Raw genomic sequence first — 18,340 nt, 5'->3', positions numbered from 1 at the left:
ACTATTTTCCCCGTCTCTCTGCTTTTCGTATGTCATCATTTTTCCTTGCATCTCATTTGGTTTTTTCTTTCTTTTTTAAAAAACTATTGTTTCATGCCCCAGCTTTGTAATCAGGTGCTACTGATGAAAGACTTCTGTTCCATGTCGTTATGTATGTAGGTCCTTTGTACCAATGGCCATTTGGATATGAATAGAAACTCACAGAAAACAACTCTTGTTTCTGTATAATTGTACTTTTTAATGCGTGTGCCTTTAGATTTGCTTCACTTAATCTGCTGTTTTCCTTTTGTAATAAAAACAGTTGTAGCCATCTTGAAATATGTTTAGATTACAGAAAAACCAAAACTAACAAATGATTGCTTTCATGTCCATTCAAATGGCTTTTCATATGTATTAAATGTAATTCCAACAGCTGACTCTGGATTGCTACCCCCACCCAAGTTTGATCTCAAATGTAAAGTGAGGCAGGTTTGCCTTTGCGTACAGGGTACTTCATGTAGCAGAGTTCACCTAGCTTGTGAGCATCAGAGAGGGACTTTATTCAATTTTGAGTTTGACATTGTCGTCCAAAAATGACATAGTAACTTTTCAGAATAAAATAGAATATTTCAGTTGGAAGGGACCTACAATGATGATCTAGTCCGACTGCCTGACCAATTCAGGGCTGTCCAAAAGTAAACTTGTTTGCCTTGATCAGTTTCTGAAGATGGGATGCAGCTGGTGGTAAAGAACAGAGTGGTGAGTGCACCTGGTGATGTACTGAGAGTGGATGGTGGAATGAATATGGCCAAGTGTTATGTGTGTGTCTGGACTGAGGGATGAAGATTGTCATGTGCTTTAAATATTTTTATTACAGTGACTGTGTAAATAATAAATGGATTGCATTTTCTGTATGAGTATCTTAGAAGTTACTTGTAGTTTCAAAAATACTCTTGTAGAGAATCTGCTTTCACAAGCAATTGGCTCGCATGCTGTCTCTATGATAAGACTGAAAGTAAGACTGAAAAAAACCAAACAAAATGTTGTTTCTCACTTGAGACATGCCCACTTTTAATTTGTTTTGTATAATATGCACAGACATTCTGTTTTGCAAGTGGATGATTTTTGACTCAGAATTTCTTTCTGTGTTTTTATATAATGGAAGTATGCTCCGTGTATTTTCCTTCATGTTTCTGTGAGATTTCTGCTGCACATGGACCAATACACAATAATGGGGCAAGATCACTGACAAGCTGTCAACCTGGTGATGTCCTGTCATTTTAAAGTTAAATAGATACTGGTTCATGGCTTATAGAGAATATTGTCTCTTATTTACTTGCCTTGGTGTACTGATTTTCCTGTTTAAAAAGTAGAGTTGATTTTGAGTACATTTAGCATTAGTGGTCCTGCATTTGAACATTAGTAGTATCATGGTTAGTCTGTCTAGTCTCTTTTTCTGAAGGTAGCAGTTCTCTTTCTTTAGATTCATTTTGTACAGGCAACATTTCTGTCATGTGTGTAATGGTGAAATCAAAATGGTAAAATTAGTTTTACTTAGATTACATTTCAATCTTTTCTTTCCCAGTCACTCTACATGTGTCTGTAATACCAGATTCAATTTCATGGTGAGATACAAGTTTATATTTACATCTTGTTGGAACATGATTTGGTGTTTGGTTTTTTTTTTTTGTTGGTTTTTTTTATGTGACACATTTAATTGTAAGCTGTTCACAGGAATATGTCTCACTGAAGAAATGAACATTTATTTTTCAGAGGCAGATTTCCTCAGAAAGATTTAGAGGCACTGTTTCCTGGGATGAGTGCTGATTTCACTAGTGAAAACTTTTCTGCTGCCTGGTACCTGATTGAGAATCATTCAACAACAAGGTTTGTTGCTATTATATAAATAATTGTTTTAAATGCAAGTAACTTGATGTTATTTCATTATACAATAGGCACGTCATCGGTGATTGACATTACAGTAATAGACCTGTAGTCTCTAATATCTGTGATGTTTCAGCTTGGCTCGAAACTTGAATCAACTGTTTTGCTCAATGTGGTTATGAGGAAAACTTCATTTTTTACCAGACCTAATTTATGGCCTCTCCCCTCCCTGCTCCCCTCCATGTCAGACGGAAGCAGACCTAATTTATGGCCTCTCCCCTCCATGTCAGACGGAAATCGTTTTTCTTCAGGTTCTTGGTTTTAGGAATTCCAGAAACAACCATTACTCTACTTGGGAAATTTCCTCTCAAAGTGATGGTAGATTGAAGAACCAAAACAGCAGCAAGAGAACATTATTACCTAATACACATGTAGTGACAGCATCTTTTGAAATCACGTAACTAAAAGAGGAGTGATTCAAAATGAATTCTATCTATCACAGTCTGATAACTTTGGGGTTCATCAGGTTTTTAAAAAAACCTGAGGGGTTATTAAAATGAGAAAGAACAGACAGCTCTTGATGTAGCTCTTTTTAAGAAATTTCCTTTGTTTGGCCCTTGGACTGTTGCCATTTTGTTGCTCATTCATGTGCATACCAGTGACACTGCCAAGAGAGATGTAGAACAGATCAAGAGTGATTGTAATGCCCTGGGGACAAAAGCGAAGAACATGGGAGCCCAGGTATTCTCTTTGATTTACAGGTGAAGGGGAAAGCATCGGATAGTAGTGGCTGCATCCTGTAGGTTCACAGACGGCTGTATCACTGTTTACAAAGGCAGTGTTTTTTAATTCTCTAGCCACGGATCTGTTACTAAAGAACAAGGACTGCTAGTGAGAAATGGGATTCATTTGAAAAAGTGTGGTGGGAGCATCAGGGGATGGTGAAAACAACTTGCAGTTAAATGAAGGGACAGAGTGCTAAATGTATGGTTCAGTGACGGCATTGAGAGTGCTGTTGGGAATTACAAAACCAGTTGAAAGGATCTAACCTCAAGTGCCTTTACACGCTCACATGCAGCTTGGGAAATGAGTAAGGAGAGCCAGAGCTCCACATGTAGGATTAGACAAACATATCACTGGAATAAAGTGGGATAGCTCATGTGCCTGATGTTCTGTGATGGATGGGAAGAGGCCTTCTGAGAAAGATACCCAGAAAAAAGAGAGAGATTTGACCTTCGTGTGAAGGAACAGCTTGAATAAATATATGGTCCCTCTTACGGAGCAGTTAGCGGGATGGTCGAGAGCTTGTTCAGGAGGCTGGAAAGGGTGACGTTGCAGTAGGATGAGGAAGTGAATAAAACCTTCCTAAGGCAACTTGGGGAAGTCTCCAGAAAGCAGACCCTGGTTCCTGTACAAGACTTTAACTTCCTTGATAATTACAGGAAGGGCAGCAATCCAGGAGGCTTGTGGAGAGAGCTCTGGGAATGACTTCTAACATAACTGCTAGGTGGGTAAGCAGGAGTGCTGCTTTTCTAAATATGATTCTTTCAGGGAAGGCAGGGGGTGTGATAACCAGGGGCAGCCTTGGCTGTAGCAATCATGAAATAGTTGAGTGCAAGGCTCTAAGGGGCGTGGGGAAGGCAAGCAGCAGAGTACACACCTGGGATTGGGCAACAGTAGTACAGAAGACAGTCTGGTGTTTGTAGCATACCATAAATACCCGTTGGCTGTCTAGTACAAATCATCTTCTGGGGTGTATCAGCAAGACTGTGTTATGTAAGGTATGGGGATAATTATTTTGCTCAGCATTATTAAAGCTGCAGTTGAAGTGCTCTGCTCAGCTTTGGCCACTGCTTTAAGAAAGCTATGAGCCACAAAAATAGGAGTGTTTAAGTGCCACAAAAATAGGAGTGTTTAAGTGCCACAAAAATAGGAGTGTTTAAGTGCCACAAAAATAGGAGTGTTTAAGTGCCACAAAAATAGGAGTGTTTAAGTATCTGTGGGTATACAGCTTGAATGAATTAGGTTCTTTTAGAAAAGAAACAAAATTAATACAGAATGCATGTTCTGAAATACATAGTGGACACTTCAAGGATAGCCATCAATTGCTCTTGGTTTAACAAGAATAGAACAAGCTGTCCCAGTTTGCAACAAGGGAGATTTAGGTTAGATGCAGATTAGAAACAATATTAGATTGCTTAAACCCTGGGACAACATAACTTGGAAAGCTGCAGAATCGTCGTCACTGGAGAGTGCTGAGATTTGATTTGACAGCTATCTGTCATAGATGGCTTAGGTACATTTAAGAATGCTGTGGATTCAGAAAATGAATTAAATGACCTCTTAGAACTGATTAAATGACTCTTGTTATCAGAATTACTGTGGAATATGAACAACAGCTTAATGTAATAGTTATATCTCTAATATGACAAGGTGTCAGTAAAACCACTGATTTTTCTGGTCATCAGTACTATGAACTGATAACTTAAAAAGGGGCCATAAAAGCTAATGTAATTATTTAACTTGTCCTATGCCAATGTCAGTATCTGACAGTCCATTCTCATGTAAATTTCCATTGATTTGTGTCTTTGCATGTCAACAGTTTCAAGTCACGGTCCCCTCAGTCCAGTGGAATAAAAAGTATTAAATCTATTTTTTAAACAAAAGCTGATTTTTTTTTTTTTTTGCATCTTAATTCAGTTTATATTGGTTTATAAAGTCTGAATCTTAGTGCTGAAGGTGCAAAAGCTGTGTAGAACTCAACAGGAAGAATGGCTCAAAGGGTAGGGTAAATCCAATCATGTTTTTAATCTAATTATAAACAGCTTTCTAAATAAAGAAGAAGCAAAACTGTTGGGTTTTTTCTTCCCACTTCAAAATATGTAGTCTTAGAAATATTCTGGAATTGTACAATTATCTGCCCTATATCACTTGTGCTGTTTTTCCGGAAACACACAGCAGTGGTTTAGTTCTTGTCCTCTACGTAACCTCAGGTATTGGGAGTGCTAAATGTGTGGTGCACTGATGTTTTGGTTAGCTTATGTCTGTTTTTTCCTCGAAGGAAATTCTTTTTAAGCAATCAAAATAACATCTTTTTTATTACTTTTTTTCCCCCCCGGTAGTATCCTAATAAATACAAATAAACTATTTAGACATACTATGAGCTCATCAGATAACATGAAACAGTGCTTAAAAAGAGAACTGTACAGATTTTTGTTAGTTTGAAAATGCTGCTGGTAAGTACTTCTTGTGTGCCTAAGTAGGCAAATTCAGCTATTGAGTAGTGTGATTTCTGTCCAGCAGATGGAAACAGGAAATAAAGCAAAATGTTGTGACATCATCAGTATAAAAAGAAAAATGCCTGTAAGCGCACCAGTATGTTTTGTCTCCCAGCAGGTGGTGATAGCCTTCTCACTGCCTGGGCTAAAGTTTGGTTTGTTCTCTTAGTATGTATTTTTCTACTGCTGTTTAAAATAGGTAAGGAGTATTGGTGGAATTGCCTTATGTCTTAATTTCATTGTTTCCCTCTCCTCTCTGAGGTATAGTGGAGTTTTTTGTTTAATTCTTTTGTATTGGACGGGTTTGGCCTGCAGGTAGGAGAAAAGACTTTAAGGATGAAAATCATGTGTTATATTTGTATTTCTGAGCTTTGTGAGAGTGCTTTTATAATGCAGTAGTGTAACTACTGAGATCATATTCATGATCATCAACAAAAAAAGATATGCAAGTCATGAAGAATTAATTATGAGGTAAGACTTCTAAAATAATTGCAGCTGCTTGCAAAAAATAAAAATGTGAAATCAAATGTAAACTGGCAATAATCTAGAAATATTAGAAAACTAGGATAAAAAGAAACCTACCATGCAAACAACAGTGATGAGTTGGCAATTTTAAGATTCCCCTATGAAGTGTCTTTCAAAACCTGTTCAGTAGACTACATATAAAAAACCAATACTTTAATGACGCAGGAATCCATTTAGCTTTTCTTTATTTTTGCATTAATATTGTGTACAGTTCCAAACTGTGTGTCCAAACCAACATAAAAATATTGATGGAATTCAGAAACTGAACATGAAAAAGGGTTGTGGACTAAGCTGCAAAGCTAAACAAATGTCATTAACCACTGAGATGTTAGAACTCTCTTTAATAATCTAGTGTACTAAGAGTAGCGAGTTGTACTATCACCTATTTGACATAGTACAGACAGTTAACTAAGAGCAATATTGCGTGTTTAGAAGAAATTTCTTGAGTAATTTGTATTATAAAGAAGTCTGTTCCATCACAAGTGATAGGAGCAATTAGTAAGTCCTTAATAGTTGTTGCAAAAGTAGCTGGCTTTATTTTCCAAGTAGTTTGTTCTGTTTATTCATTAGCTGACCTCATTCGTTGTTTGAATGTCACAAGGGGTTTTTTATTTGTTTTCAGTTTTGATCAGCTCAAAACAGCTGTTGTGAATTTGAAGAAACAAGCCAACAAGAAAAACGAGGGGAGTCTAGCTTATGTGAAAGGAGGTCTCAGCACATTTTTTGAAGCTCAAGATGCTCTGTCAGGTAAACTTTGCACTTACTAAATACAGTATAAAAGAAAAGACTATCTGCATGTATGCTTGAATTTAATATTTAAAAATATTGTTTTTCTTTGCAGTCTCTTCTAAAAGTGTATAATGAGCCCAAAAATCTGTATCATGGTGGTCACAAGCTGGGACTGGTTAGCTATTTGCAAAAGGTGGCACCAAATGTATCTTAGAGGAGTTGCGGGCATTTGATGAAACTGCTTTGACCACAAATCCAGAAGAGAGAGGAAATGTTAATCTGGAGAGAATATTAAAATTACTTATAATCTGTAGCGACATAAAAACTTGATTTTATGCTGCCTTATCCCATAGTCAGACTGTAATATTTATATGAATATTCAGTGCGCTCTGACTTGAGAAATCAGATGGCCTTTATATTCTGCTTGCCATAGGGAAAAGGAAACAGACTAGTGAGATTAGCATAGTTATCTGTGCCATTTTTATATATGTCTTTATGGATATATATACACACTCTTGAAGCATAAAACATCTCTCAGGTAAAAGCCCATTATGGGCTGCCATAGTCCTTTATGGTTAGGAACCATGCTGGGTAAGAAAGTGACAGTGCTGGGCCATCCCCAGTAGGTTTGATGTTTACCACTATGCTCTTCTTCATAGCTACTGTATATTGCAGGATTGTCACTCCTGATCATTGATCCTGTGTTATGGGCACCATCAAGTAAGAAAACATTATATCTACTCATAGCCCTAGCCAAACTAGCACTTCCGTTGGCTTTAGGAACACTGCTTTGGAGAACTACCAGTTGTCTCTTGACACACTTGCAGGGCACTCGCTATCTGTCTGATAGCCACTCCCGTGTGTCGGGGAAAACAGAAGGTAGTGCTGTCTCACCTGGTGGTCCACTTGTATTCCTGCCCCAGGCAGATTAACCTGTGACCTGCCCTTCAGATGGCAGCGTTTTCAAAAGTGTTTGTTAGCTTTTGGCTACCTGCCTAATGTGGTAAGTTTTAAGAGGCAGACTTTTTCCACAAGTGCAAACATACATGCTTTAGTAGGGAAGACCTCTTCTTGAGACAGCTGAAGATTCTTCCTGTGAAGAATCTTAACTCCTAAACACCTTTATTACCCCACCCAGAACTGACCTATTACTGATCAGTTTTGGAAACCCTTGCTCTAAATCTAGATGGGTTCAATAACAGAAGAGAAGTATTGAAGGATTTAATGGAAATGCTAAAGGATGTGGTGGTAGTCATAGGAAAAGACCCTAAGAAGAATCAGGACTTGACATTCTGTAACTCTTTTTTTTAAGCTGAGGTTTTATTAAATGCTAGGAAAATTTATAAGACTGTTTCTTTGTAAATCTCAGATATCTTGAAAATGTTGAAATCATGATTTATTTTTTTTTCTTAAGTAGTTCAAAATCTTAAATAATCCTGAAAAAATATTAAAATGTGACTTGTTTTTCACAACCAAATCTGCTTTGCATATAGAGTATCAAATACTCTAAAAGATTGAGTTCTGTTTCCAAACAGTTACTTCTGTGGATAAAAAGTAGTGCTGGAAGACATGTCTGTGTTATCTTCTAAGATTTTTTTTTATTTTTTTTTTTTGCACCAGCAAAGACTTAGTGGGATTTACAGAAAACTAATGCAAACCATAAATCTTGTGAGGTTTTAGAAAGACTGAACACAACTGAGTGATTTTCTTTTGTCCCATCTATTAAAGTGTAGGCTTTTTGCCTTTGCAGACTGATTTCCCGATAAAGAAAGAGGTCAGAGAGCAAGTAGGAATGTAAAAATATTAATAAAATAATGATAGGGAGAGCAAACTCATTTATTTCACTAGCTACTGTATTCTCAATTTAAAAAGATTACAATAGCTGTAGTACTGTTTTGCATCTCTTATCTGTATCAGAGTGTTATTTTTACCTAAAATTAGAGCTTATCAGTGTATCCTTCAGATAAATTATGAACTCAAAACTTGGGATGACTCGTGGTTCTTGGTGCCACTTTTCATCTGTAACCAAAATGGCTTGTGTTTGTCTTCCTCCCGGTGATGCCCCTTAAGTGCTTAAAAGAAAGCAGACTTTTAGCTTGTGTAGTTATAAACAGTGAATTTAAATAGTACTAAGAAAGAATGACCTTGATGCTATTGGAGAAGAAAATTAGAGACTTGAAATCTTAATCTCTTACAAATTCAAAGCTATAGCCCTGGAGTTCAAGGGACTTACCGATACAATATTTAGTTTTTAAATTCTGAAACCAAATTCTTAATGAGGATGCAGTGTAGGTCACAGCTGCCTTCTGTAGCATTTTAATAGCGTTTCTCTGTTGAAATTTCCTATTAAATGCTTGTGCCGAAGTGTTTTTGATTCTTTTCAGTCAAAAAACCCACCCATATTGCATATGAAGTTCAGCTTTGTAATGCAGAACTGCTTATTTACCTTTTCTTCCGCCTTATGCAGAATATTTTTGAGCTGGAAAAATTGCGTAGCTTTTGAAAGACTTGAACCTGCGATAGGTACATTCAATGGCTAAGTTGGATGTGGAGAGGCTTCCAGTAGCAGCAAGAACAAAGGATGTCTTTGACACCATCGTCCATCCCTTCTGCCACATGTCAAGGCTTTTCTCCAGAACATTTGATCACTACAGTTTTCTCAAAAGGAAGATTACAAGAATTAAACATAAGCATTATTAGCATTTTCTAGAGAAACAGCTTAGATGCAAAATTTGGGGGGGGGGGGAACCAAGCAAAAAAAACCCCAACCCCACGTAACCGACAACAAATCACCAAACAACAGACCAAACCGAACAAAAAACCTCGAACAAACAAAACCCCCAGTGCTACTTAGGCATGCAATTATGAAATTCAAGCTCTTTAACAGAAGAACATTAAATTAAAAATACATTTGTGCAAGGTGATATAATGGTACTTCTGTGTCCTCGCTCATGTAAGGGTGAATTTGTGTCTTTATTTTTTCCTTTAAAAACGTGCAACTAGAATTTGTATACATTTAAACAAAGCTACATGAAGAATAGTTTATATTTCAAAGCTGAAGGATTGTTTCAGCACAGACTTTTAGGGATATAGCCTTGGTTTTGCAAACTTTCATTATTTGATACTGAGCGTACAACTGTTACAGAGGAAGAGTGACTCAAGCAAAAATCACTATTGAATACATCTAGTCTGTCTTCCAATATGTTTTAAAATTTAATGCTTCGTTTTGGTTCTGATTTTTTTTTTTTTTCACTTCCTTTGGGAAGATTTCCAAATGTGTTTTCTGAAGATACATTTTTGTTGATGGGCAAAAATTTAGGCTCTCAGTTTTCCCCTTTGGATATCCTAGAACACAACTTCCAACCCCAGTGGTTATGCTTTATAAACTGCAGGTCCATTCCGCTGTCGTTGTCGAGAGGAGCTATCTGTGTGTCCTGGTTGCGACAGGGATGGGGTTAATCTCCCCAGGAGCCGGCAGGGGGCGGGTATGCCATCCCAGGTGACCCGTGCCCGGGCTATAAGAGGCGCTAGCCCGGGAGGGGAGAGCAGTCGCCACCTGGGGGTGGGCTGCGGCCGTGCGGGTCTGGTCGGTGTGCTTCACGGCAGTACTGTAATCGCGTCTTCATAGCCCTTTATCGGTGTTACTGTTTTGTTTTCATCTTCTCTTTTGCTGTTCTGTTAAACTGCACTATCTTAACCCACGAGTTTTGCCCTGTCAATATTTTTTTCCCACGGCTGTGGGAGTGGAGCGAGCGGCTGCGTGGTCCTTTGTTGCTGGCTGAGGCCAAACCACGACCCTGTGTACAGTAATTTCTTCTAGGTCTCCCTAAATTGGTACAGGATGTTACTTTTTGTAGGAGGCTCACTTTATGGGGAATAACACTTGCCTTACCAGGTACTCCATGTTTGTCTTTGCACGTCTGTTTATACTTGCTTTTTTTAACTTATACACATTTAACAATGTTTGTTTCAAATACGTGAACTTGATCTGGGGAACCCTGAATTACTGATTATGGTGCAGCTTTTTTCATTAGCTGGGATCAGTAAGATCAGTCTGATCTTAAGCATGCCATCAGACTGTATTACACATTTAAATGAGTATTAATATTTTCACAAGTAAGCAATGGCAACCGTTAAAAACTCTCCCAAGATATTTATTGTAATTTGTGATTTAGAAACTGTTTACTAAGAAAATAAGAGGTCGAATAGGCCAGAACCCTTGCTTCTTTGGTTTAATTTCTTGGAAAATAGAATTGCCTTATCAGATCCTCGTGTCTCTCTGCCCGTTAGCTGGGCTGACAGTTTGACAGTGACTTTGCTGCAGAGATGTTCAACAGGAAGTTTGTTTCGTCAGCTGAAGGGAGCTGTAAGCTGAGCTGAGGGGAACTGGGCTCACCTCAACTTGACCCACTTGTCAACATCAGGGAGTTCAGCTGATTTATTTCCCATAATTCTAATGGCAACCTAGAAAGTAGCATTCCTAAAAGGGCTGCTGTTTATATGCTTGTAGACAAGTTGTGTTTTATTGTCATAAGCAAGTCATTTCCCGCACAGAAGTCTTTGGAAAGTTAGCAAATTAATCTACTTTGAATATACTTTTTCAGAAGTGCTCTTTACAAAGAGCCTTAGGCTGCAGAGTTTCTTATTATTTAAGTGAAAGGAAAAAAATAGGGAAATGACCACTTCAGTCACTCAATTGTGCAAAAACATGCAAGTATGACATTGGCAAGTAAAGAAAATGCTGTGTTGTCTTTGAAACACACATATGTTGAACAAATTTGAGATTTAGATTTGACTCTAGTTTGTCATGGCAACGGTTCTTGTGCAGTTACAGCTACAAACACATTTTACATGACTTTCAGAAAAAAATCTGTACAGAAGCAGCACTGCTGGCTATTGCGGCACTATTCCCTTTTCCCCTTTCCACAGATACGTTCAGATATGTGGCCTATGGGAATGCCACTATGATGGGGAGCTTGGACTGTAGTTGGCCTTTTGTCTAATACTTTACTTAATGTATGAGCAAGGATAATGTTTACCTGGCTGAAATGATCCTATATCTGCTCAATGCCTGGGTTTTTGGTTTTGTTTTTTTTCTTCCTGTAGAATATTTTTACATTTCATCCCCTAATGCCAATTCTAGAATGAGCATGACAGTGATCCAGGATCTGATTCAGTATGAATAAACGTATTCTGTTGCCATATGTCTGTTAAATTAATTTTCTCTGAAACTAAAACAAAAGAATCCACTGGATATATATTCAATTCTGAGTCAGACTGGGAATTTGAGAAACTAAAAACTGATGCTTGTCGGTTACATAAGTGTCCCTTTGCTTCTGGCTTTTGAGGAGTTATGTCATGTTTGAATTTAAAGAGAGTACATGCTTTCTTCAATTTTTCGTTAGTGATTCCATTTGCAAGTTAGACTGACTGACTAATTTTGACATGGTTTTACATTGCAAGCTCTTATCTCAGGTCACTCTTTTGTTTTTCTGGTGTATTTGTCCAATGAAATGCTATTCCATGACTGTTTTTGCTCGGTAGTACAGAATCAGACTACTACGTTTTGCTGTTGCCACGCTGCAGTTTTGTAACATATCTAATGGACATTTTTGTCTTACTTTGGTCTCATATACGTTTTCCCAAATAGTATGAATTTTTATTAAACATTTGGACTTGAGTAAATCTCAAGTCCAAAACTTGGACTGAGTAAATCAAATTCAAACATACTATTACTACCTGAATGTTAGCAACTGGCTTGAAATGGCTAGAATAGCTCTGTGTTGAGTGCTCAGTGTGGTGTGCGTCTATTCGTGTTACCTTCCTCATCCCATGTCAAGTGATAGAATATAGTCTTTGCAGGGTAAGAAAAGTCTTTGCAGCCTGCTATTATAGGTAGTAATTTTCAATATGGTAATTCACAGAGGTTAAGAAAGAACAGGGCCATGGAAACAAGCTGGCAAGGGTAAATTAAGATGCTGCATGTATCAGGAGTGTATCTAACAGCGTATCAGTCACTTCAGAGTATCGGTTAACATGCATGTATGTGCTCCACAGTAGATGCAAGTTAGATTATTTCAGTTCAAGAATTAGGATCATGCCTCCAAGTAGTCATGAAGTAATAGCTGATGTGCTCTAAGCTCACTGTCTAGCTTTCTGAGTGGATGCCCATGTCCAAAGGCTTAAGGTATCATATGCTACACTTGTGCGCAAAAGCTGAGTAAGAAGCAATTGCGTTGTCATTGCTACATACTTTGTCCTTACGTTTATGGGCCTTCTCATGTATGCACGATGAAAAAACATAGGCATGCTGATTTGTTTGCTCATTGAAAACTTACGTTCTGATCTTGCAGCACTAGGTAACAAGAGGGACATTGCAATGAGCAATGTATGCTGAGAGAAAGATGACCTGACAAAGAAGTGCCAGTAAAGTATGTAAGTGGTGGTAGGTAGTTTAGTCTCAGGTGAATGCTTCCCCTTCATGCAATGTCTACAACTCATTTCTGTAGCAGACCAATCACTCACTATCTTAATGCAACTCTAAAAAGGCAAAAGTTATGTGATCGTGATTGAGAAAAGGCTCAAATTTCCTTTTCATGTGGGTTCTTGCATAGCATTGTCTAGTGGGTGGTTTTCTCTGTATCTCAAGCAAGAGATGGTCTGATTTGAAAAGTGTGAAACAGCAGGAGTTGTCTCAGTCCATACTGAAATTTCTGTGCCCAAGCCCATACTTGATTTTATGTTGACTGCTCATACAGCTTCTTTTAAATCAGTATTTGTTTTAGAGATCTAAGTTAATTACTAGCAGAATTTCTCCAAATTGATGCAGTTGTGGCAGATTTTAGCTATTGTGTGGCTGTCATGTTTTATGAATTTGTGGGTTTTAGGTAAGTTAAATTTTTTTTGTTTGCATTTGAAAACTAGTGAAGCATTAAAAAGAAAGGTTAGTTTTTCAATTGCAGTTTTCAACTAGCAAATATTACAGTTGATTGCAAGTGCACAAAAAAATTACCTATGATTAAATTTGAGCCAGACTTGACCTCTAAGCCATAAAATCATCTTAACTTCATGTTACATCATTGTGTTTTGACTTCCATACCATTTTTAAATTACATGTCACATTTAAAAGCTGCTTTTGTTTCTACCATTAGCTTTCATAGATGCAGAAGGTTAGCCCTGTGTTGGTAAAAAGAGAATAACATTTCCCAATACTACATTTACTTCAGTATTTTTTAAATTTTACTTGGATTAGCAATATTTACCAAAATAGAGCCAAGTTTGTCATGCAATTTGCAAAAATATCGAGAAATCTTGGGGGGAAAAAAAAAAACCAACCCAAACCAAAAAAAACTTAAAAGTATTGACTAATGGCCAAAGTAACAAACTTTAGTTTTTTTAGGTTTTCATTGTTGAATCCATTTTCCTGTTGAATCCATTGAGAAGAGTTTTTACCCTACACCCTACAGGGGTGCTGTCCTCATCAATAACCTTCTTACGTTTTGTTCAAATTACAGAAGATCATTAATCTTTTGATAAAGGGAATCAAAGGCATGTTTATTCATGCATTGGCATGAATCCTGGCAGCGTGTTAACATGTGTTCTTCATCTGGCGCTTTTGGTGCCAAATTATTTATAGTTACCACATAAGATCTTCAGAAATACTTTGCTGAGTCAATCTTTCCTTTATTGTATTTTCTTTCCCCTCTTATTTTCTGCACCTGACTAAAAAGGTTTGATTCATTTTAAGTACCTTTTTTTTTCCCCTTTAACCATATTTCTGTGGAAATGGGTAAGATATTCAGATATACCAAATGCATTTCTCGCCATCTTTTAATCAGCAAATAGAAAACTTGCATCTATGTTGCTTTGAGCTGAGTTAGGCTGAGGAAGTTCTGAGAGTACCATTCTTGGTGCCTATCTCAAAATATGTTTTTAAAATGCGTAATGACTAAATGAAGAATGAAATTTGCCGATCAAAAACTGCATGATCCTGGCAAGTGTGGTTTAATTTGATAGATTTATGGTTGCCAAGTAGAAAACTGTATCCTTCCTCAGATTAAATAAAATTGTTTTCAACACAAGCAGCAATGAATTAATTGCAGTTTATTTTACTACACCACCTGTACTATGGCTTATTTGCGGATTGAACTTTCATGTGTTTTGACCAAAAATAACCAATTCTGAAGTATTTAGTCACAGGTTAGAGACTGTGAGCTCTAAACTTAGCCTCTTCACTATTCTTGGTTAGTATCTCCCCGCAGCTCTGATGTTTGCAAGCCTTTTAAATATTCTGACTTAGCTGGGAAACTTAAACCCTTACTGGCAAAGATGATGCAAAATACAGTTAATTTTCTGGCCTTAGTTGAAGCATCTAGACTTAGCCTGTCCTCATCTTTATTTATTTAATGCTCATTACAGTAAAGCTCCTCAATAATGGTAAACAGGCTCTCCTAGGTTTCCAACTGCTGTTCTAACTTGTATAGTTAGTATTGGGTAAGTCCAGGGTAACTGGCAATTCAAAAATAAATCCTGTCCATCTTTTACTTCAGGCCTTCAAAGACCTAAAATTTTCTCCTTGCTCTTCTTGCTGCAGCCAGTGATGAGCTGAGGGTAGGAGAGGTGTAGGCTGGCTTTCTACCTGCCCTTGGCTCCTTCCTCTCCCTGTGTATTGCAGTGGCACAGCTGGGGTAAGGTTTGGACAAGCTCACTGATCAATAAAGAAAAGTCTCCCGCTTACTGAGTTAGTTTTCCACCAAAGCCTCTCGTACAGCTGCCCTGCAGCTGCGTGATTGCTAGATCCAACAAAAGGAAGCACATGGGTGCAAGAGAATGGGGATTATCCCAGACAGCACCAGCCCACTGTTACATAGGTTTAGTAATCTAAGGTAAAAGAGTAACTTGAGTATCTCTAGATGCCTTCCAACCTGATTAGGTCTGCAGATATTTCTCTTGACTGCGTATAGTTTTGTTTGTCTAAACTTCTAACTCAGAGACTTTTTGTCTGGTCCCCATGGAAGGAACATGTACTTTGCTTTTATGAAATCAGTTGATGTGAACGAAGTAAGCTTAAACATTCTGATAAAGCATTTTTCATAACATCTTTCTCTATGAAAACTTAAAACCTTTTTTTTTTTTTTGTAACTCAACTTTGGTATACATATGAATGCACTTACTGCTGAATCTGAATATAATGTGTAAAAATAGCTTCAGTACACAAAGCAGCACGTTAAACATGTACAGGGAAATACAGCAAATCCACTTGTGTATATACAGAGTCACTTAGGTAGGTCTATACTTTTTCAGACAGTGGTCCAAAAAATCCCTTCTGTTTTACACTACCTGTTACATATATTAAAAATGCCTTTATCTGTACTCCACAGTGCTTTCCACCATTCTGGAACTTAATACCTTGTTTTATTTTTAGTTTTAGTTTTGTTTTTTCTGCATTGGCATGTTTTTCTCTGTTTGAACATGCCTATGAAATGGCATCATTCTTCTGAGTTTACAACACTACTGTTTTCAAACTAAGAATCTCAAATACTTTATGCCAAGCTGCCAACTTTAAAGGCTACCAGTGTGAAAAATGTTCTCTTCCGTCTTCTCAAAGGAAGAGGAGGGAATAATATTGCTATTGATGTTATTATATAAAGGACATGAGAAGGAGAACTGCTTTGGAGAAGATGTCTTTAGAAAAAGTTCAGGAACTGGTTAGTGATCATGATACAATTTCTAAATAAGCTGCCTTCAGAATAAAAAACTATAGTTCATGACATTTTTGAAAGTGGTAATATAGTAAATGATGCTGTTTCAAAACTTCTTGTTCTGTGTATTAAAGGAAGTCTTCACCATGTTCGGCATATATGTTCTGCAAAACCTAGTTTTGGTAGTTTAGTTCAGTTTTGGAACTTCTGACGTGTGTCCCTTTCAGAAGTAACATTATGGTTAGTTGGTCAGCAATTAATGCTATGTAATTGTTCCAAAATACTAAATTTTAAATCTTTAAGGCAATATATAACTTTTCTAATCCTCATCCATTTAAAAATATGTTTTGAAAATACGCGTCATAGAATGATTTAAAAATATTTAAATTCAAATCATTACACTTTCATGCGGTTCCAATAGCACTTGCACCATTTGGTTTTAAAATATCTGCCTATGTTGCAGTTGCTGTTCTGATGAACTTGCCTTTCAGTGTCTAACATTAATTGCAGTACTGTAACTGGCTACACATTACCAGAAGTGATGTATATAAATGGAATAGTGTCATTAATGTTTTTGATACAAAATTGTAGTGATATTCTTGTAGGTAAGTGGTGTCCATGTCATATATAAAATATGTGCTGCAGTTAAGAATACATCATCTTTTAAGATAGATCTCTGTTCCTTAAAACATGCAAGAATCTGTTAGTTTCACTTAATTTCATTTAAGTGTTGATTGTCTTAAGAAATACGGTGTCCTAAATCAGATTTTTTTTCTGTAATGGTTTTAATACAAAAAATAGAGGTGCTCTTGCACTTTGGAGAAGGCAAAGCTTACTGAAATTCTTTGCATAGGCTCCGTTTTAAGGGTCAAATTTAAATGTTTGAGATGAATGGAATTTTCTTTTTCCCCTTTACCCCCAATAAAAATTCCCCTCCATTTTCATGTGGTTTTAAGCAAAAGCACTGCAATGCTTCTGTGTAATGGTTAATGCAGTGTATTGCTACAAGTTACACTTAAATCGTGTTTTGAGAGTGCATTTTTGTAGATGAAATCAAGTGGTGGGGGAGTGTTCAAGCACTTGATTTTGGGGTCATCCGGTTTCCCCATGACTCTCTCTTTCTCTGTCCTTCAGTTGGTAATTCCTTTTTCGTGAGATTAGTGTAAAAGTTTTGCCCTACAAAGCAAAACTATTTTGTGCTTGAATGATACTTACTTTTCAAAATACTAAATTGAATTAACACTCGTACTACAAGATAGCTAATTTGGATTATTCTCCCCACTTTTTTTTTCCCTTGGGCATTACTGTCTTGTTCAAGAAGATACAGGGAGTCTGTGTCAAAGTAATGGTTAAAATTCTGCAATTTCTGGCTCTAAGCCCTGTCCTCCACTAGACTCTGCTGCCATGAAGCATGTTTGTATTTTTTATGTCTAACAAGAAAAATAACACTTTATTTTTAATTTTAAAAATGTTTAAAAGTGTCACTTTGATGTAATGTATTCCCACCTATTAAAATGTTCTGCATTTTAACTAGACACTTTATTCCAGCAATCCATCAAAAACTGGAAGCGGATGGAACGGAAAAAGTAGAAGGATCCATGACGCAAAAACTGGAGAATGTACTGAACAGTAAGTTTTGTCCTTCCAGCAGCAACTATTTATGGACTTTGGACTTTCTAACAAGTGTTAATATATTCCTAGGAATATGGTAGAAAGTAGAAAACAGTACAGTCTCTCTTGCCTCTTCTTGTTTGATGGTAGTGATTTTAGAGCGTACCTTTTGAAATAAGTGGCACCTTTTGCTATGACTTTCAGTGGCGTTCATGGTAACAAAGGAGTTCTAAAGCACTTTAAATGAATTCTGGTGGCATCTCCATTTTAAGTGTACAAAGAAAACAAGAGCTATGTGGATAGACAAAAATGTAGAAGGGTGAGCAAAGAAATTTTGAGGAAAAGAGGAAAAACGCAAATACAAACTGTTTGTAATAACAAGGTCTATTAACAGAATCTTTTTCACTTAATGTGCTGCTGTTTAGGCTACTTGGCATAAGCATTCTTTTTAGAAACTTTGAAAAGCTGTCAGTACTTTCTTTTCTGTTTCTCTGCACTAGCTGTAGGCTTGCATTGAGAGAGATGGCTTGAATTGACTGCAGTTCGGTATGTGTTTCATCAGATCAAAAAAGTTACTTTTTTAATTCTGGGACTTCTGCCAAGATAACTTTACTTTGTTTCATTGTGATTTTT

The 18,340-nt window shown here is 37.0% G+C and overlaps 1 protein-coding gene across 1 annotated transcript in view; it reads left to right on the top strand.

The window, feature by feature from the left end:
- Positions 1–18,340, top strand: part of EXOC2 (exocyst complex component 2) — a 119,075-nt gene that overhangs the window by 17,541 nt on the left and 83,194 nt on the right. Inside the window, exons 4-6 of the mRNA XM_009885252.1 lie at positions 1,753–1,866; positions 6,289–6,413; positions 17,645–17,725. Of these exons, the coding sequence (XP_009883554.1) occupies positions 1,753–1,866; positions 6,289–6,413; positions 17,645–17,725 (320 nt within the window). The remainder of the gene's footprint in view (positions 1–1,752; positions 1,867–6,288; positions 6,414–17,644; positions 17,726–18,340) is intronic.

Source organism: Charadrius vociferus, unplaced genomic scaffold (assembly GCF_000708025.1).
Source record: "Charadrius vociferus isolate BGI_N301 unplaced genomic scaffold, ASM70802v2 scaffold565, whole genome shotgun sequence".
Classification (NCBI taxonomy): Eukaryota; Metazoa; Chordata; class Aves; order Charadriiformes; family Charadriidae; genus Charadrius; species Charadrius vociferus.
This window is presented reverse-complemented; position numbering and strand designations above follow the sequence as displayed.